The sequence below is a fragment of the Vulpes vulpes genome, chromosome 11 (assembly GCF_048418805.1).
Source record: "Vulpes vulpes isolate BD-2025 chromosome 11, VulVul3, whole genome shotgun sequence".
Lineage (NCBI taxonomy): Eukaryota > Metazoa > Chordata > Mammalia > Carnivora > Canidae > Vulpes > Vulpes vulpes.
In genome coordinates, this window is record NC_132790.1 from 102,313,151 (window position 1) to 102,334,850 (window position 21,700).

The window sequence follows — 21,700 nt, forward strand, 5'->3', positions numbered from 1 at the left end:
TCTGGCAGGTGTAAGATGGTATCTTATTGTGGTTTTGATTTATGTTTCCCTGATGCTAAATGATGTTGAGTATTTTTTCATGTGCTCTTTGCCATGTGGATGTCTTCTTTTGGAAAATGTCTATTCATGTCATCTGCTTATTTCTTGACTGGATTTTTTGGCTTTTGAAAGTTGAGTTTGATAAATTCTTTATAGATCTTGGATACTAGCCCTTTATCTGATAATGACATTTGTGAATATCTTCTCCCTTTCCATAAGTTTCCTTTTAGTTTTGTTGACTGTTTCCTTTCCTGTTCAAAAGCTGTTTAGCCTGATGAGGTCCCAATAGTTCATTTTTGCTTTTGTTTCCCTTGCCTTTGGAGTCATGGCTAGGAAGAATTTGTTGCAGCCCAGATCAAGGAGGTTGCTGCCTGTGTTCTCCTCTAGGATTTTGATGGGTTCTGTCTCACATTTAGGCCTTTCATCCATTTTGAGTTTATCTTTGTGTATGGTGTAAGAGAATGGTCTAGTTTCATTCTTCTGCATGTGGCTGTCCAATTTTCCCAGCACCATTTATTGAAGAGACTGTCCTTTTTCCAGTGGATAGTCTTTCCTGCTTTGTCGACGAATATCAGTGGACCATAGAGTTGAGAGCCCATTTCTGGGTTCTCTGTTCTGTTCCATTGATCTATGTGTCTGTTTTTGTGCCAGTACCACACTATCTTGATGATCACAGCTTTTAGTACAGCTTGAAATATGGAATTATGATGCCTCCAGCTTTGGTTTTCTTTTTCAACATTACTTTGGCTATTTGGGGTCTTTTCTGGTTCCATGCAAATTTTACAATTATTTGTTCTAGCTCTGTGAAAAATGTTGGTGGTATTTTGATAGGGATTGCACTGAATTATGTAGATTGCTTTGGGTAGCATAGACATTTTAACAATATTTGTTCTTCCAATCCATGAGCATGGAATGTTTTTCCATCTCTTTGTGTCTTCCTCAATTTCTTTCATAAGTGTTCTATAATTTTCAGAGAACAGATCTTATACCTCTTTGATTAGGTTTATTCCTAGGTATCTTATAGTTTTTGGTACAATTGTAAGTGGATAAATGGTTTTGAGGAGAAAATCTGTTTTAAAAACTTTCTAGTACATTTCCTCTTACCTTTTTAGTGACAAAAATGCTTCAAAGAAGTAATTTTGGAAGATCCTTTAGAGGCAAAGTAAAGTAACCGCATTCAAAGATAGAAATTATAGCTGGGAATAAAACATAAAAATTTTGTCAAGTTTTAAAAAACTTATGTGAAGTCAGTAAAGCAAAGATGGATAGGTAGATTATTCCAGATGATTGGTACTGCAGAGAACATCATGAGATGATACAGAGGAAGAGAGAGAAAGTCAAAAAGCAGAAAGAAAAATAGTCACAAAAAATAAGTTTCTTTAAAAATTGCTGTTGTAATACTACAGAGGATTTAAAATATAGAAAGTATTACTATAAACTGCACCCTACAGGGATCAAGGAAGACATTTATGTAATTATTTAGAATAATGTCTCATATCCCATCCTAAAATGTTAATATTTATGGACTAAAAGATATGCTGATACTTAAAAGTGAGATAACAAAAGTTAGGTGGCTATGAAGATGCTAAAAAGGAGTAGGTAATAAAATAATTTAGAACCATATGAATGTTTATCCTTACAACTTTCCACATGTTGTTTTGAAAAATATTTAGGAAACTTCAAAATTATTTGTTCTTTGCCTTTTAAAATATGAACAAGTATATTGAGTCAAATTTTGCTTTAACCCTAACGCCATGTCTAGAATGTTACTAAAAATAATTTGTTTTGCATAGACTTGTTTCAGAATTTCTGAGAGTCCTAGCATATAAATAACTGATGTATATAAAAAGCTCTAATTTCCTCCTCCCATGAGAGAATCTTTTGGTTCAGCTGTCAGAAAGACAAACAAAAAACACCTCAGTTCCTAACAAGGAAATGTTAAGTAAACATTTCTACTCAGTGGCATGATTGTGTAGCCCATACAAATAAGTGATTATTTGGGTTTGTTGTTTCTTCCATGTTCTGTTTGTTTTTATACTTCCAAACTTGCATTAGAATAGTTAAACTTCTTCCCTTATCTCTCTACTTACTTGGCTCCACAGAGGAGAGAGCATTTCTACTTCATCTACTTAGCTTTCATATAAAGCTGCTTCCTTTCTAGATGTAAACCTTCTAAAGTTCTGTTACAAGGTGGTTTAGGTGGTGAGGCTCCAGAGCGGGGGCTAGGAATGAAGGAGGAGAGAGGGTACTCATTTTGAAAGAGTAGAATGGTAGTCTGTAGCATTTACTCAAAGATCTTGAGTGCTATATGAGCCATTATTAAAAAAATTAACCATATTGTATCCTTCAGCTAAGTGGGAATGGACAAAGATTGTAGCATTTCAGCATTTCTACAACTCAGGATATCGGGGAATAGAAATTCCAGGTAGAGGGTTGTGCATGAGTGAGTGCACTGGGAGGAAAATGCAGGACATAGTTGAGAAATAGTGAGAGGCTGTGTCTTGCTGAAATGTTGGATATGAGAGCAGAAGTGGTTGAAATATAAGATTAAAAGAATAAACTTGGGAAATTATTGATGGTAATTAAAAATGAAAGTGATACATTTATGCTTAACTCTGCAAGCAATGGAGAATCCCAGAGGTCTTTTTTTTTCTTTGAATATTTATAAAATTTTTATTTAAATTCAGTTTGCTAACATATAGTATAACCCCCCCAGTGCTCATTCAATCATGTGCCCTCCTCAGTGCCTGTCACCCAGCTACCCCAACCCCCCACCCACCTCCCCTTCTGCAACCCTTTGTTCGCTTCCCAGACTTAGGAGTTTCTCATGGTTTGTCTTCAGAGGTCTTTCTTGAGCAGTAACTTAGAATCTTGCTTTATGAAGATAACTTCAGCAGCTGTGTTTAGGATGGAAAAGTTAAGTGGAAAGGATACAGCTATAGTAGTCTAAATTGGTTGTCAGCCTTTTATATAAAGAGCAGGATAAATATTTTAGGCTTTTTGGGCCATATCATCTCTACCACAGTCCTGCCACTGAGCCATAGACAGTTTATAAACAAATAAGCATGGCTGTGTATTTGTGTAGTAAATGTAGTATTTTGTAAATACTAGTATTGAGTTATGAATAAGGGTTTCTTACACAGGCCCTCAAGGATGTTGTACCCTTAGATTCAGATTTACCTGTTTAGCTTCTTCCTCTATAAAATGGATCTATAAAATGGCATCCTTCTTTGGTTTTTATTTTTTTTTTAATTTTTATTTATTTATGATAGTCACAGAGAGAGAGAGACAGAGAGGCAGAGACACAGGCGGAGGGAGAAGCAGGCTCCATGCACCGGGAGCCTGATGTGGGATTCGATCCCGGGTCTCCAGGATCGCGCCCTGGGCCAAAGGCAGGCGCCAAACCGCTGCGCCACCCAGGGATCCCTTCTTTGGTTTTTAATAAAATTATTGTTAAATAACTTTCTTGCAACCTTCAAAGCTGTTTAGAGAAAGTGTTTATAAAGCTCTAAGATGAATTTGCTATTGAGAATGGGCTATGCATTGTTGGTTGAATTCTTTTAGTTTCTTCTTGGGTCTTTTTTAAACCAATGTGGTGCTAGGTTCTAGAGGCAAGATAAATCTACCTTTGAGCTACCTGTAATATTTCTAGCTTAGACCTTGATCCTAAGAGATGGAATTATAGTAACTGTTAAAATGAAATGTAGCCAGAAATATGATAAGCTGTTGATATGTGTCTCTGTCATAGTGAGATTGCATTTACTTTAAAGGAAACAGCACAGTACCTATACTGCAAGTATGTTTAGTATTTTAAAACTTACTCATCTAGAAAAGCTTAATTAGAATGAGCGTTTTAGGTGCCACTCCCAGAATGTAAGACCATTAATGCTAATAACATCTGAAAGACTAAAGAAAATTTAACTTTGTGTGGTCTTTTATGGCAATTAAAAATTATTAGATTTATCTCTTTTTTTCCCCATAAAAGTTAATAAACAAATGGATCTCAAGCTGAGAGGCAGTATAGTGTTATTAAGAACATAGATTTTTGTGATCTGGGTTAAAATTCGAGTTCTACCTTATCATCTTTGTGACTTAAGGTAATTTATTCTTCCTCTAAAAAACAGCAGTAAAATTACCTGCCTTGTCAGGATTGTTATGAGAATTTTGTTAAATGAGATATAGGTAATGTACTTAGCACAAGGTCTGGAATGTTATAAGCATACAATAAATAGTATCCTGTTTTTTAAAAAAAAAATGTTAGGTTTTTTTCAGGTAGCTTATGCTTTCCTAGGAATGTCTTTCATGTTGGTCAGAAAGGATATGGCACATAGAAATTATCGTATTTGGAACACACTTGATCACTTTAAGAATTGCCATTCTGTTATCAAATAGGTTTGTTAAAAATGTATTATATGCAGATTTCCTGGTTGTTATAATTTCCTCAATACCATTATCATCCTCTCAAACATTCAGCTTTTTGAATTAGGTGAATTCTTCCTAATAGAATTCAATAAAGTTAATATTTCAAAATTAATTTGTATGTGTTTATCAGGATTTAAAAATTTACAAAGAAATTTATTTCAAATATAAGTATAGTCCAGGCGCTATCATAGATGCTAATGATACTAAGATGTATGACAGTTACTGTCTTCAAGAAGATGATAGCCTTCAAAGGAGGAAAGATAAACAACAAAATCAGTAATTATACTGAAAATATGATGATACATGTGTTCCCAGGGTTTACAGGAAGATAGAACAGAGACTTGTAACCATCATGAAGGGTTTGGGAGAAAATAAGCTGAAACAGATGAGGTTTGCAGGAGATGATGCTTCTTGAGCCAAGCTTTGAAAGAACAGATCAAGCCAAAAAAGGAAATAGATGTTGTCCAGAGAAGGAGAATTTGTAGATTTATCTGTATATATAATGCATTTTTATTAACATTCATTAGAAAAATGGCTGTGTGACTTTGGACAAGTAACTTTACCTCACAAGTTGTGTCAGTATTAAAAGAATTAATGGGCTTTCTATTCCAGTGAAGATGAAGAAACACGGATCAGATATATCCTCCCACCTGAAACTATTAAAAAAACTGGACAAATTACTTGAGAAAACAACTCTCAAGACAATGGACATAAAATGTGAAGGACAATGATTCCAAGAGGTGGGGAAAAAATGAGGTGTTCCTCTTAATTGCTTCAGCTTGAGGCTGGGAGAATGTTTCCAGGTCTTATCACAGGAAGGGATGACTGAGGCAGAGCCCGGTAGTCTCCTCGAATTGAGAAGATAGGGGATCCCTGATGGCGCAGCGGTTTGGCGCCTGCCTTTGGCGCAGGGCGCGATCCTGGAGACCCGGGATCAAATCCCACGTCGGGCTCCCAGTGCATGGAGCCTGCTTCTCCCTCTGCCTGTGTCTCTGCCTCTCTCTCTCTCTGTGTGACTATCATAAATAAATAAAAATTAAAAAAAAAAAAAAAAGAATTGAAAAGATAGTGCTGTGATACCTGGGAGGCCAAAGCCCCTAGAAATCACAGGGCAGGTAATCAGAGGGGGGTGAGCTGCAGAATATCCGCAGGGAGATTTCCTTCAGGTATCCAGCGTTGTTCGCATTCCATGCACATGAGGAAAGTATCCAAGGCTTGGAAAAGAACTATTTGATGTGATGAGAAGGGGCCTACAACTACACGGAGTTGGGAACTGTGCCTCCCCCCAATACCCAGTGTGGAAAACCACATAATCCGTGGTGCTTCCCCCTTAATAGGGGGAAGAATTAATGCCAGGCGTAAAGGTGTTCTGGTGCTGCCCAAGAAAGTAGGGACTGGGGCAGCCCGGGTGGCTCAGCGGTTTAGCGCCACCTTCAGCCCAGGGCGTGATCCTGGAGACCTGGGATCAAGTCCCATGTCGGGCTCCCTGCATGGAGCCTGCTTCTCCCTCTGCCTGTGTCTCTGCCTCTCTCTCTCTCTCTCTCTCTCTTCGTCTCTCGTGAATAAACAAATAAAATATTTTTTTTTAAAAAGTAGGAACTGAAAGGATCAAACTGTTCCAAGTAATTTAACTGTGTCCTGCAACAAAGACCAAGACTATAGGAATACAATAACATCGAACACACAACAGAATAAAATCATGATGTCTGACATTTTGTCCAAAAGTCCTATGCATCCAAAAAAATCAAGAACATGTAACTAATAGAGACAAAAATCAATCCGTTAAAACCAATCTAGAATTAGTTGACAAGGACATTACTAGAACTATCATAACTATATTGCATATGGTTAGAGAGCTACTAGAAAAACAACATATTAAGTAGAGACATGAAAGGTACAAAAGCAGTCACGATTCTGGACATGAAAACTGCATGTCTGAAGTGAAAGATTCACTGGATGATATTAATGGATGTGATACACTGCAGAATAAGAATCAGTGAATTAAAAGACATAGCAAAAGCAACTATCCAACATGGAACCAGAGAGGGGAAAAAAATAAAAGACAAGAACAAAAAAGAACATTTGTGAGCTGTGGTAACAATGTTAGGCAGCCAAATACACAATATACGTGTAACTGGAATCCTGAAAGGAAAGGTACGAATAAGGGGCAACAGAATAATATAGTTGAAGGAATAATGACCTAAATATCTCCAAATTTGATAAAAACTATAAACAGTTTCAAGAAGCTGAACAAGCCCCAAGCACAAGAAATATGAAGAAAACCATACCAAGGTATATCATAATCAGATTACTTGAAACAAGTTATGAGAAGAAAATCTTCAAAGCAAAAGAGTAAAAATAAATACTGTTATTATGTAAAGGAAAAAATACGCATTATGTATGAGGGAACAGAGAAAGCAAATTTCTCATGGGAGACAGTGCAAAGTATAAAATAGTAAAGGAACAACTTTAAAATAATAGTAGAAAAAATTTATAAGGCTGGAATTCTTCCTAAAGGATATCTTTCAAAACTGAAGACCAAAAGGAAGAGTTGTTTTTTTTTTTTAAGACACAAAAATGGAAAGAATTTTTTACCAAAATTCTTGGACTATAGAAATGGCTTTATAAAGGAAGCTTTTTCAGAGACTAGGTTGACATAAAAGAATAAAGAGTACTGGGAATGGTAATTACATGAGTAAAAAGAACTCTTTAAAAGATAACTATTTAAAGCAACACAAACACAGTGTGTTAAAGAGTTTATAACAACGTGAGCAATGACAGTAATAATGCAGAGGCTAGGAGGGGAGCATATTGTAAGGTTTTTATAGTGTGTATGAAGTAACATAATGAAGATGGGGGTGATAAATTAAAGATATATTGTAAACTCTAACAACCAAAATAACACACAAAGATTTACAGCTAATAAGCCAACAAAGAATATAAAATAGAATTATAAAAAGCTCTATCTAGGAGAAGGCATAAAAAGAAGAAAAAGGGAACAAAGAACAGATAGAACAGATGGAACAAATAGAAAACAAATAGCATGTGGTAGATTAATAATTACATTAAGTGTAAATTGGTCCAAACATACCAATTAAAAGTCAGAGTTTTTCAGATTGCATAAAAAGGTAAGATCCAGGGTTGCCTTAGGCTCAGTCAATTAAGCATCTGACTCGTGATTTCAGCTCAGGTCATGATCCCAGGATCCTGAGATCAGGCCAGTTTGGGCTCTGCTTAGCAGGGAGGCTGCTTTAGACTCTCCCTCTGCCCCTCCCAGCACTCACACTCGCATGCTGTCTCTCAAATAAATAAGTCTTTAAAAAAAAAAGTAAAATCCAACTATGTGCTGCCTATTACACACACACAACACACACACACACACTTCAGATAAAGCCCAAAAGGCAAAAATGATAGAAAAGAATACAGGCCCAAACTTAGTATCACGTAAGTAAGTATATACGAAGATGTCTTTTCTTCCAAATTGTCATGTAGATTCAGCACAATCTCCTGCAAAACCCTAGCAGACGTGGTGGTTATTTTTTTTTTTTTTTGCACAAATTGTAAGTTTATTCTAAAATAAGAAATGCAAAAGAGCTAGAAGAGCCAAAACTACTTTGAAAATGAAAAAAAAGTTGGACAATTTATTCTACCTGACTTCGAGAACTATAGTAATTAAGACAGTGTGGTATTGGTATTAAGAATGACAAATAGATCGATGGGACAGAATATATATATATATATATATATCTCCTATTGATTTTTAATGAAGGTACAAAGTTAGTTGCATGGAAGAAGATTCTTTTCCACAAACGGTGCTGAAACAATTGCATAGCAATATATCAAAAAAAAATATTAAAGGTTTTTCAGTGTTGCACTGCATAGAAATTAATTAAACATATATATATAACTTGCAGGTATAAACATAGGACAGATCTTTATGAATTGTGGTTAGGTAAAGATTTCTTATATATAATACCATAAAAGCATGACTCATAAAAGAAGAAATTGATGAATTGGACTTCATGAAGATTAAGAAATTCTGCTTCTTTGAAAGATACTCTTAAGACAGTGAAAAATCAAGCCACTCAATGGGGGTGGAGAGCTTTATTCAGAAAGTAAACATAAATATATAAATTTGTGTGCATATGTTTAAATAATATGTAAATCTCATGTATGAGAAATTACTTTAATTATGATTAAGAATCTGAAAACTCAGTAATAAAACAATCCAACAAAGATACTGACTCAAAGGGGCACATGCATCCCAGCAGCACTATCAACAATAGGCAAAGTATGGAAAGAGCCCAAATGTCCATCCACTAATGAGTGGATAAAGATGTGGTTTATATACAAGGGATTTTACCCAGCCATCAAAAAGAGTGAAATCTTGCCATTTGCAATGACATAGATGGGATAGAGTGTATTATGCTAAGTGAGGTAAGTCAGAGAAAGACACATTGGGACGCCCTGGGTAGCTCAGCGGTGGGGCGTCTGCCATGGCCCAGGGCGTGACCCAGGGGTCCTGGGATCTAGTCCCACATCGGGCTCCCTGCAGGGAGCCTGCTTCTCCCTCTGCCTGTGTCTCTGCCTCTCTCTCTGTGTCTCATGAATAAATAAATAAAATCTTAAAAAAAAAATCAGAGAAAGACATATATGATTTCACTCAGATGTGGAATTTAAGAAACAAAACAGACATAGAGGAAGGAAGGAAAAATATGATAAAAAGCAGAGAGGCAAACCATGAAAAACTCTAAGAGAACAGACAGAGTCACTGGAGGGGAGGTGGGCAGGGGGATGGGGTAAATGTGTGATGGGCATTAAGGAGGCACCTCTGATGAGCACTGGGTGTTATATGTAACACTATTTGAATCACCAGATTCTACTCCTGAAACTAATACTACACTATTTGTTAACTAACTGAAATTTAAATAAAATCCTGGAGAAAATTAATTAAAATTTCAAAAAAGAAAATCCAACAAAAGTTCGGCAAAAAATTTAAGCATCCATTTTTCCAAGGTAAAATACGGATAATGAGCACATAAAAAGGTGCTCACCACCATTAATCATTGGGGAAACAGAGACTAAAACCACTTGTTAGAATTTAGAAATTAAAAAGGCTGATTATACTAAGTCATGACTAGGATGTGTAGCAACTGGAACTCTTAGACACTGCTTGTGAGAAAATAAAACTACTTTAGAAACAGTTTGGTGGCTCTCTGCTCCTCCCCGTTTGACAGACAGCCGCATCTTCTGGCGCAGGGCCAGCTGCGTCCCCGAGACACGATGGTGAAGGTCAGAGTGAACGGATTTGGCCGTATTGGGCACCTGGTCACCAGAGCTGCTTTTAACTCTGGCAAAGTGGATATTGTCGCCATCAATGACCCCTTCATTGACCTCAACTGCATGGTGTACATGTTCCAGTATGATTCTACCCACGGCAAATTCCACGGCACAGTCAAGGCTGAGAACGGGACACTTGTCATCAACAGGAAGTCCATCTCCATCTTCCAGGAGCGAGATCCCGCCAACATCAAATGGGGTGATGCTGGTGCTGAGTATGTTGTGGAGTCCACTGGGGTCTTCACCACCATGGAGAAGGCTGGGGCTCACTTGCAGGGCGGGGCCAAGAGGGTCATCATCTCTGCTCCTTCTGCTGATGCCCCCATGTTTGTGATGGGCGTGAACCACGAGAAGTAGGACAACTTCCTCAGGATTGTCAGCAATGCCTCCTGCACCACCAACTGCTTGGCTCCTCTAGCCGAAGTCATCCATGACCACTTTGGCATCGTGGAGGGCCTCATGACCACCGTCCATGCCATCACTGCCACCCAGAAGACCGTGACGGCCCCTCTGGGAAGCTGTGGTGTGACGGCCGAGGGGCTGCCCAGAACATCATCCCTGCTTCCACTGGCGCCACCAAGGCTGTGGGCAAGGTCATTCCTGAGCTGAACGGGAAGCTCACTGGCATGGCCTTCCGTGTCCCCACCCCCAATATGTCAGTTGAGGATCTGACCTGCCGCCTGGAGAAAGCTGCCAAATATGACGACATCAAGAAGGTAGTGAAGCAGGCATCGGAGGGCCCCCTCAAGGGCATCCTGGGCTACATTGAGGACCAGGTTGTCTCCTGTGACTTCAACTGTGACACCCACTCTTCCACCTTCGACGCCGGGGCTGGCATTGCCCTCAATGACTACTTTGTCAAGCTCATTTCCTGGTATGACAATGAATTTGGCTACAGCAAGTGGGTGGTGGACCTCACGGTCCACATGGCCTCCAAGGAGTAAGAACCTCCTGGACCACCAGCCCCAGCAAGAACAAGAGGAAGAGAGAGGCCCTCAGCTGCTGGGGAGTCCCTGCCCCAACTTAATTCCCCAACACACTGAGAATCTCCTGACCTCCGATTTACATCCTAGACTCCGAGGAAGGGGAGGGGATTGGGGAGCCCTACCTTGTCATGTACCATCAATAAAGTATACTGTACCAAAAAAAAAAAAAAAGAAACAATTTGGTAATTTCTTTAAAACTTAAACATATTTGATATTTGCCATCTTTCCAGGATCCTCTCTTTGTACATTTTTTTTGTGTAAAAAGAACATATGATTATTTGAAATTGAGTTAGCTGAAAACTATATAACCCAACCTTAATTTTGATTTTGCATAATGTTGCTAGTTTATTCTCCAAGTTGGAGTGCTCTTTTAGCTTAGCCACAGTCTTTCTTTCAGACTTTGTACTTCTCTGTTCTTAACAACCCCAAAAGTACTGTTGGCAGCTGGAATGGCTGTTGTTTCATCAACTCCCAGAATTTCCACAGTGGTGGCCAGGGCTTCAGGGAGCTGAACAGGAATGGAAATGAGAAGGGTGAACAAAGGGTTTAAATGGTTTAGTGTATAAACTGGCTTATATAAGAATAGGCTTGCTTCTCATTTTTCATTTATGTAGTTGTGGCTCAAAGGATTGTGCTGGTTTTGAATGTTAGCTTTGACGCTATTTTGAGATTCTAGACATGCTGTCTATTTATAAAAGACTCAGAGGATTGGACTAACTAAGAGTAAATACAAAGTCAAGGGAGCAAGTCTAGCCATTGAAGATAGTCACCTCTACAGGCCATTAGGAGACTGACTTATCTTTTACTTTCATCTCAGGAGCATTTGTTTCTTCTTCAGAGAGTAGATACTCTTCTATATATAACACGAGGGCTTACAAATAGAGTCAAGTAAGTGTACTGGCTGCCAAGGGGAGCAGAACAGTTCTGGAGAATCCACGACAATAGGCTACCAATCACCAGAAGACCACTATTAATTTAGAAATTTTAAGCCTTACATGGTAAGAATTTCCAACAAAAGTACAGTTTTCTTTAAGTGAGTTAAAATTAATGGTACATTATATACTGATTTATTTTTTCGGATATCATTCCATATAACAGTAATGTTTTAACTTTATTTTATTTTTTTAATAATAAATTTTTTATTGGTGTTCAATTTGCCAACATACAGAATAACACCCAGTGCTCATCCCGTCAAGTGCCCCCCTCAGTGCCCGTCACCCATTCCCCCCCACCCCCCCCTCCCCTTCCACCACCCCTTGTTTGTTTCCCAGAGTTAGGAGTCTTTATGTTCTGTCTCCCTTTCTGATATTTCCCACACATTACTTCTCCCTTCCTTTATATTCCCTTTCACTATTATTTATATTCCCCAAATGAATGAGAACATACACTGTTTGTCCTTCTCCGATTGACTTACTTCACTCAGCATAATACCCTCCAGTTCCATCCACGTTGAAGCAAATGGTGGGTATTTGTCGTTTCTAATGGCTGAGCAATATTCCATTGTATACATAGACCACATCTTCTTTATCCATCATCTGTCGATGGACACCGAGGCTCCTTCCACAGTTTGGCTATTGTGGCCATTGCTGCTAGAAACATCAGGGTGCAGGTGTCCTGGCGTTTCACTGCATCTGTATCTTTGGGGTAAATCCCCAACAGTGCAATTGCTGGGCCGTAGGGCAGGTCTATTTTTAACTCTTTGAGGAACCTCCACACAGTTTTCCAGAGTGGCTGCACCAGTTCACATTCCCACCAACAGTGCAGGAGGGTTCCCCTTTTCTCCGCATCCTCTCCAACATGTGTGGTTTCCTGTCTTGTTAATTTTCCCCATTCTCACTGGGGTGAGGTGGGATCTCATTGTGGTTTTGATTTGTATTTCCCTGATGGCCAGTGATGCGGAGCATTTTCTCATGTGCGTGTTGGCCATGTCTGTGTCTTCCTCTGTGAGATTTCTCTTCGTGTCTTTTGCCCATTTCATGATTGGATTGTTTGTTTCTTTGCTGTTGAGTTTAATAAGTTCTTTATAGATCTTGGAAACTAGCCCTTTATCTGAGAGGTCATTTGCGAATATCTTCTCCCATTCTGTAGGTTGTCTTTTAATTTTGTTGACTGTATCCTTTGCTGTGCAAAAGCTTCTTATCTTGATGAAGTCCCAATAGTTCATTTTTCCTTTTGTTTCTTTTGCCTTCATGGATCTATCTTGCAACAAGTTACTGTGGCCGAGTTCAAAAAGGGTAATACATCCTTTAAAGACTTCTAGGACAAGTCCATGCTGTTCTTACTGTTCTGTTTATATTAACACTAAATTTTTTTGAAAAGACAACAGTTATATTTTCTATAATTCAGTCTTGGTGATATTTGTTTATCTAATTATGCACTAATTTTGATGTAAGGAATATTATTTTTTAATGGAATATAATTTTCTATCTATAAGTTTGCTTCACACGATATAATTGTTAACACTGTGTTCTTAATTATGTCCTCATTTTACAATTCTTATATTAAATTATATTACATGCATTTCTATTTGGAAGAATATTTTTATTTATTAAATAAGGCTTAATTTCTGGTTCTGAATAGCATAGTACCATTTGACACTTTTAGATGGAATTCATACTAGTCCCTGAAGTGTAATACACTCTGAAACAGCTAAAGCATTAGAAACTTTGGTGCTTGAGCCCTTAAAGGTATTTCCATTCTAAACCAGCTACTAGGATGGTACCTAACAAAAATGGATTAGTATAAATTGTTCTTTTAGCTCTATATTCTGTCCCTTCTTTGTTCTTAATCCTTTCTTAAAAAGTCACTATAGATAGCCAATAGAAGGATGGCAACAGAAATCACACTGCCTCTTATCCTGCTCCCAATTCCAACTCGTCTTCTTTAGAGCCAAGCAGCTGCTGATGCAGATAGGTAGATGGCACCTGGAGGTTCAGCCACGAGACCTGTTGTGATGCTTTCCCGCCTCTGGGACAAACTCCAGGTTGCATCAGTGCAAGGGAGCCCTTGGAAAGGATTCAAGGGGCAGGTGAGTGATAGAGACTACAATCCCGTATCATTCAATTTATTCACTAGTCAGGGTAAAAGAAAGAGGTTTTCAGATGAACAGAAAGTGAGAGAACATTCACTTTAGATACCCTAGCCAAGAAAAATGCTTGACAAGTGACTCTTAAATATTTATAAGAGTAAAAATATTTATAAAATACAAATTTTAAACGTTTGGCAAACCCAACAGTGTATTTCTCCCCGTAATTGAAGTTCTCCCCACCACCACCCCCGTGCTGCTGAAATTTAGCAGGTTATGTTTATATAGGCCGATGTATTTAGAGTGTCATCACATTTCATCTTCAGGGACAAATGTATTATTTTGGACAGATTTTTCTTTTGAACAGAATCAAAAACTCATCCTTATGCTTTTAGATCTGTGGAATTAATTGCTTTGACTTCATGACTGTCCTATGATTTAGTTAGAAGGATTCTGAAATTTGGAGTCAGAAGGGCTTTAATTTCAATCTGTCATTTACTAGTAGAGGCAAGTTACTAAACTGCTCTGGTTTTCTTTATCTTTGAATATGAAACTTATAGATTGTTAGAGAAATTAATGAAAATATAAATATGTCTTAACAGGTATTTCTATTGGAAACATCAATCATCTTTAGGAATGGTAATTACATATCTTCAAGACAGTGGTTATAAATGGAGGTGGGAGGGAGCTTCCACGGAGGGGGATTTTATAGGGTAGGAGGTTTTAACAATATTGTTATTTTTTTGTTTTGTTTTGGTTGTGGGTACTCCTCATGCTGCATAATTTTCTATGTCTTAAACATTACTTGTTAATCTTTCATAATAAAATACGTGGAACTTTCCCATGTAACATCGTAACCAATAGTGTCCAACATTTTTCTATCAGAGGACACTGCTTCCTAGGACATTCTGAACGAACGCTTTATAATTCTTAGCTTGCTAGGGACCTGCTAGTCAGAGTATCATTTCCTTCAGTCTATTTTGGTTATGTTATATTGCAGTGTCACTTTTCTACTGTGTATGTTAGGTAGATGGCAGGGGTCACAAATCATCTGTTTGGGGATTGAACCTCGCTCTTAAAAGAACTATTTGCCCCCACGCAGTATTGGTGTTTTTGGACACTTAGAGTCTCATGAAAACCCAAGAAATGGCCAGCCCTGGGTTTGTACCCCTGTATGACAACAGTGAGGTGGTGCTGGAATCCGCTGCCTCCGTGGCTGGGCCGCGTGCTGCACTGTTCTGCACCCTCGCTGTGCTCCCTGCTGCTGAGGCCAAATGTATTTGCCTCTTATCATCATAAATGTTTGCACCAACTGCTTGGCCTCCTTGGGGAGTTGAGCTTATGACTGACAGAGTCGTGTTCAGGAGATCTCACGGTCTTCTACTGATATTTTGCCGTGATAGCTTAACTTGTACATATTTTCAGTACTTTATAACTTTATAAACCCTGGTTGTGTACATTTTCTCTATAAACATGACATAAAGTACTGCTTTTAAGTTTGTCAGTTCCTCCCTCTGTCCTATCCAGTCCGTCCTCTCCTGTTAGCAGGTCATTATTTCTCAAAGCTATGGCTCTTCCTGTCCCCCTGCCCCCCGCTCCACCTCAGGCCCTCATCATCCTGGCTTCCTGACCGAGCCCCTGCCCTCCCTGCCGCGGTCACGTTCCTCTCGGTTCATCAGGTGAATCACTATGAATCACTATGCAGCTCCCGCTCCTCATGCCGCTGTTTCACGTTCTTGAGTCTCTCTGTCTTCTGTGGCGAGATCCGCCAACTTTTCCTTAAAGGTCCAGATAGTAATTATTTTAGGCTTTGCTGGCCCGAGGTTTCCTGCCACAAAAAGTTGACTCTGCTGTTATTGGACTGAGCACAAAAGCACTCGCAGACAGCGTGTAAACACATGGGCATGGCTGTGTTCCAGGAAAGCTTATATACAAAACCGAGTCACTGGTCTAGGGCCATGGTTTGTTAACCCTTCTTCTAGGATATGGAAGACTCTCCCTGTCTGTCTCCTTGTCTTAACTACTACTTTTCCATCCTGTTTCTTATAGTTTATTCAGAAGCAACATCCAAATTGTTAAACCTTTCTTGTACATCTTCTTTCTGTGTCCAATTATGTAAGTCTTTTCATTCAAACCATTTTTTCACAGAGAAATATTAAAATATATCTTATAAAATGTTAATTCTCAAAAAAAAAACCATTTGCATAAAATGTTAATTCTCCAATGATGGCATCATATTTAAATATGAGGTTATTTAGTCACTTGCTGACATCTTTATAAATATATAGTAAAGTACAGTCATAAGTGTTTAAAAGAGTTTTTAACAGGTCTTTCATAAAAATCCGTAACCTTGATATAATCCATGTTATAGCTTGGATACCGTCAACACATTATCTGAGAATCTCAGAATAAGGTCACTGGTAGGAAAGTTGTTTAGTTTCAACATTATTAACGGTATTGAATCATTATCAATGGTATTGAGAAAACAATTTTAGGACGTTTAGTAGGAATTAAAATCATGTAACTCACATTGTGTCCTATCTTCATCATAGTTGCCCCTTTCAAACAGTTAGGAAAGCAGAAAATACTTTGTTTTAGGATATGACTTGCCTGACGTATTGGTGGTCAAGTTGCTACTTAAATTCTAAAAGGTCGCTCTACAGCTTTCCATATGCAAAAAAGATAACAGGACTTGATAAGGTGTTAAGTATATTAACAATGTGGGTTTTACCTTGTTATTAAATTGCAGTTTTTAGGCTATTGCTATTTGGTACTGATTTAGGTGCTGATTTACGTATCATTGATTGATGCTGGATAGTAAACAAAACCTTTTCCAGTAAATAAATAAATAAATTCATTATTGCATCATATTAGTGAAAAGTGTGATTTGTTTACTATGGTGAGAGAGTAGATTGGTAGAGCTGCTGTGATGGAGTTTTGTTAAGATGTGGATGGATATTAATATTATGGTAAAGTCCTCTAAATTATCTGATATTTGCATTATAATACATTAATTTAAAACTCCATATATTAAAACTGACTTGTAAATATCTTTTATGGTTGATTTTTAGCCACCGGCTGAACAGGCCAAAGCCAGACTACAGCTGGTTCTTGAAGCTGCTGGTAAGTGTTCATAATTAACCTTACTCAAATGAAAAAGTACTAAAGTCTTAACATGTTTATAGGTGGGTCAAAGAAAAAGCACCTATTTTTATATATCCTAACAAATTTATGAAATCCTGGTTATATGTATGGCCATATTTTATAGTAAATATTTCTCGCTACAATATAATGCTAAAAGGGCATTCTTTACCTTTTTATTTATAAAATTGACTTCAATTAATTTCAATTTTAATAAAGTCCAGGTTATTGATTTTTGTATTTTATGGACTGTGCTTTTGGTGGCATATTTAAGAATTCTTTACTTAACCCCCACATCACATCATGAAAATCTCCTAGGTTTCTTTTTTAAAAGTTTTATACTTTTACGTTTAAGACTATGATCTGTTTTGATTTAACTTTCGTATGAAGTGTGAGTTTAAGTCAAGATTTTCATTGTTATAAAGAAAACAAGGTAAACATAATTTAGTAATTTCTCCAATTGCATTGGACTAACTGGACTGTTCTGAATACCATTTAACCTTAAAATACTGTATGTTTTGTTTTTCAGTGTTACAATATGAGTGACTTTGACTTTTCGTATAATCCCCAGATTCACATACACATTAAAGATTTTGCCTTTTTAAAAAACGTAAAAGATGAATGTTATCTTTTCTAAGTACTGATATTTTACTTTCAATCTTAATGTGCACTTCAAAATATATGTAACTAAATAAGTTGTCAAGGTTAATTAAACATAAGGTAGGTTTAGAATAATATCACCAAAGTAGTACGTATTTTTTAAATTATTTACTTTTTAAAGATCTTTGTAAAGAGTTCATAATTTCCAGTTGGAAAATAAGAATTCGTTTTTAACATCAAAAGTAATTGCAGACTACCAAATTATAATAGTTGTATTTTAGTATTCATCGATTGAGAAAATATGTATGTGTATATTGATTCAAGGATTTCTTGCATTAGCTCCTACCCAGAGTGTCCACAGTGTAAAGATTGGGAGCACCACTGTATATGACATACTAGTTTCATAAATCACTAAGAGTATTAAAGGATAAGAATTGATAAGTATTTTGACTATGAGTCTCTATACCATTCCATCTTGCTTTAAAAGTCGTTTATATTTTATGCACTATTACTACTAACTTTATTTTTAGTTATATAGAAATTAAGATTTCTACATAGGATTATAGTTTTGCTTGCTATCAAGTTTTTCATATTTTGACTCAAATGTACTCTAAAATAAATGAATTAATAATAAGTCCCTATCATTTACATATTGTACATTGATTTCTTTAGTAGCATTTTGCTTTGAAAAATTATTTCCAGTTTATAATTTGAGTAATGGACAAACCCTTTAAAGAAATTATTTATGATGCTTAGTCCAAAAAATATTTGTTTCCATTAATACAACTATAAAGAATTCATTTCATAGTTTTATACAGGTATCTTTATCCTTAAAATTATTTGGAAGCATATTATAAAACAGATCTGACACTCCAAACCTCATAGTGTATAACTTGCTTATATTGGTCCCAGCTGTCACCCCTCATATTTAATTTAACTTTCTAAATTCTGGTATAGATAAAGAACTAGATTCTGTGAATTTGACACACATTCAAAATGTGACAATTTAGAAATTTAAAAATGTTCATTAGTCTGGATAAGGACAGACCTTAGTTACATGTAGCATTATTTACTTAATAATTTTCTTCTTCATTTAACATGCTGTCACCAGCTTTTCCCTCTCGTCAGTAACACTTATGATATACATCCTATTACAAATTGTGTTTTCTATAATTTAGATTATTTTCTTGGGATTGATTACTATAGAAATGAGTTTTTGAGGTTAGAGGGTATTAATATTTAGAGTGGCTTTTTATGCATTTTTGCTAAATTGTTTTGCTAAAGGTCTGCACTATTTTACATTTCCAGTGATTAAACATTTTTACCGAGACTTCACTTTTTGATGCCAATTCCATGAATATATTGCCCTATAATATGACATAACATATTATACCCTTTGAAAAACATGCAGTTCTTTTTTTTTTTTCCCCCAGTACTTCTTTTAATGAGAACTTTGGACTTAGAGAAAAGTAGGTGGATGGATAGGGAGCATATAAACAAGTACATAACTTATTATCAGAGTTCTAGATCTCAAACAAAAAAACAAAACAAAGTTCTAGATCTCTTTCAGTGATGAATATAAAGTGTTTATTGTATTATTTAAAACAGATAAAGAAAGGGAGAATAAGATGAACTTGAGCTCAGTCTGGAAGTCTTGCAGTTAAAGTCTAGCCTAGTCCTAAGATTAAGGTACATGGATAAGAAGGTCTGATAGCACCCATTTTGTCATACTGGAGAAAGTTTACTTGGGTTCTTAGGGAAAACATCCTTGACTTTGGGGCCTTAAAATTGGGTACAAGGAAAGACTTAAGGCTGCATGTTAGATTCTTGAGACAGGATTTATTTCAGCTTTATAATTACTATAATCTGGTAGATAGGGTTTTTATATAAAGAAATCCTGAAGTTACTTAGTCCTTGATTCTAACTATACATCCCAGAAGAAAGTTCTATATGTAAACATTGCATTGTTATTAATTTATGAGTGAATATCAATAATGCTATTGATTTGGAATTAAAATTTGGCAACATTTGGCAACAATTATTAGTGGTATGATTTAAAAAGACATATATATATATGAGTATAACATTAAGCAAAATGTGATTGTAGGATATCATGTATATTATACAAACATGAATTTGAAGTCATAGATTTTATTGTATTTATCATATTTTTATACATTATACTTCCATATTTATACTTCGTTATGCTAAATCTTCAGATTTAGATAGAATCTTTTTTCATGTTCATTAACAAATTACAATTGAAACCAAATTTCATGTTTCTTGTTTAACTTTTAATTCAAAGATGATGTACAGTTAAGGTTATACTGATTGCCTTTCTGTTATTTTCAAATGGCAACAGGACACAAAGTTGTAGAATCATATAAATTTGTAAGACTGAATCTTTAAGTTGTAACCTCAGCTAATGGCTTATCCTATGATATTGAGTAAATCATATTAACCCTTTGTGCATGCTTTCCTTTTTAAAAATGCTTTTACCGTTCTCCCATTTTTATTAAGATGCAAAACTTTGAGATTTTTAGCTGACTTCTTAAGAGGCAGTGATTCACCTAGAATAAATGATCTTATTTTGAAATATTTTTATATTTATTCCTTTATTATCTTTTCCACTGATATCTCCTTAGACAAGATGCCAAACATTTCACCCAAGGTTAATCCATAAGTTCCTAATTGGTCTCTTGCTTCAGTGCTCTTCTGCCAAGATGGTAGTGAATAGTGGAAAGGTTCTAAGCCTACTTACTTTTTGTGGCCTTGAGCAGTTTGATGTCTATTGGTTAGCCAAACATAGGGTTTAAAAAAAAAAAAGGAACATGACAGATGTATATATTTTCTAGTTTACTGTAGTTCTTCTCTCTTTAAAAATAAGTAATTTATTAAGGTGAAATTCACATAATATAAAATTAATCGTAATTGTTTAAAAGTTAACTAATCAGTGGCATTAAATACATTAATATATTTACATTAAATATATCAATACATTTACTACTGTGCTGTATAACTACCACCTGTCTCTAGTTCTAAAACATTTCTGTCACTGTAAAGTGAAACCTCTTACCTATGAGACAGTGTCTCTGTACTCCCTGGACCCCAGCTCCTGGCAACCACAGTCTATCCTCTGTTTCTGTGGATTTATCTATTCTGGGTATAATGGAATCATATAGTATGTGACCTTGTGTGTCTGGCTTCTTTACTTAGCATAATGTTTTGGAGGTACAGCCACATTGTAGCATGTGTCAGTATTTTATTTCTTTTTATGGCTGAATAATATCCAATTGTATATATATACATCATTTATTTATCCACTTATATATCGATGGACATTTGAGTTACTTCCACCTTCTGACTGTTGTGAATAGCGTTGCTATGAACATGCGTATACATGTATTTCTTGGAGTACCTGTTCACAATTTTGGGTGGTATACACCCAGGAGTGTAATTGTGGGGTAATTTGGTAATTCTGTTTAAGTTTTGAAGAAACCACCAAACTTTTCCAGTGTCTGAGCAGTATTACATTTTCATCAGCAATATACAAGTATAATTCCCTGTTGTTTCAGCTAAATCACGTCACACATTTAAATGACCTATTTGAAAGTATTTTGCTTTAGGAACTTCTCTGTACCATAATTTACTCATATGTAAAAGGGAAAGATAATAACTACCTCATAGGATTTTCGTGAAGATAAGTATAAAAAGGGATATGTCTAGACCAGAACCTGGAAAATGGTAGCCACCAGAAAATGTTTATTTCTATATTGCTTTTTGTGATTATCACTGCTGGGTGGTTCCTTCTCAGCCACCATTTGCTCATGCTACTACTTGGGCTCAAAATTAGTCCCTGGCCCTCAGTTTCTTACAAAATCAATTTTATTTTTAGGCTTCTGTGCTTAAGGTTCTGTATGGTGGATCCACAGATTTTTCTATATTTACTATAATTCATTTCTGAACTTCTCATTATTCTTTAAATTACTTGCTCTTTTCTACCTATAGATCTTTGCTCATGATTTTTTCTTTTTTAGAAATGACTTCCTCCTTCCTCTTCCCACCTCTAAACACTTCTAAATGGATCTCCAATAAGATTTCCACATGATTTTTGTGACCATTCCAGGACATAATCTGTCTCCTTTTT

At 36.4% G+C, this 21,700-nt stretch overlaps 1 protein-coding gene and 1 pseudogene across 1 annotated transcript in view; both read left to right on the forward strand.

The window, feature by feature from the left end:
* Window positions 1-21,700, forward strand: part of RSRC1 (arginine and serine rich coiled-coil 1) — a 402,099-nt gene that overhangs the window by 218,898 nt on the left and 161,501 nt on the right. Inside the window, exon 6 of the mRNA XM_072727251.1 lies at window positions 16,884-16,935. Coding sequence (XP_072583352.1) covers window positions 16,884-16,935 — 52 coding nt within the window. The remainder of the gene's footprint in view (window positions 1-16,883; window positions 16,936-21,700) is intronic.
* LOC140594536 (glyceraldehyde-3-phosphate dehydrogenase-like) lies at window positions 9,730-10,851 on the forward strand (annotated as a pseudogene).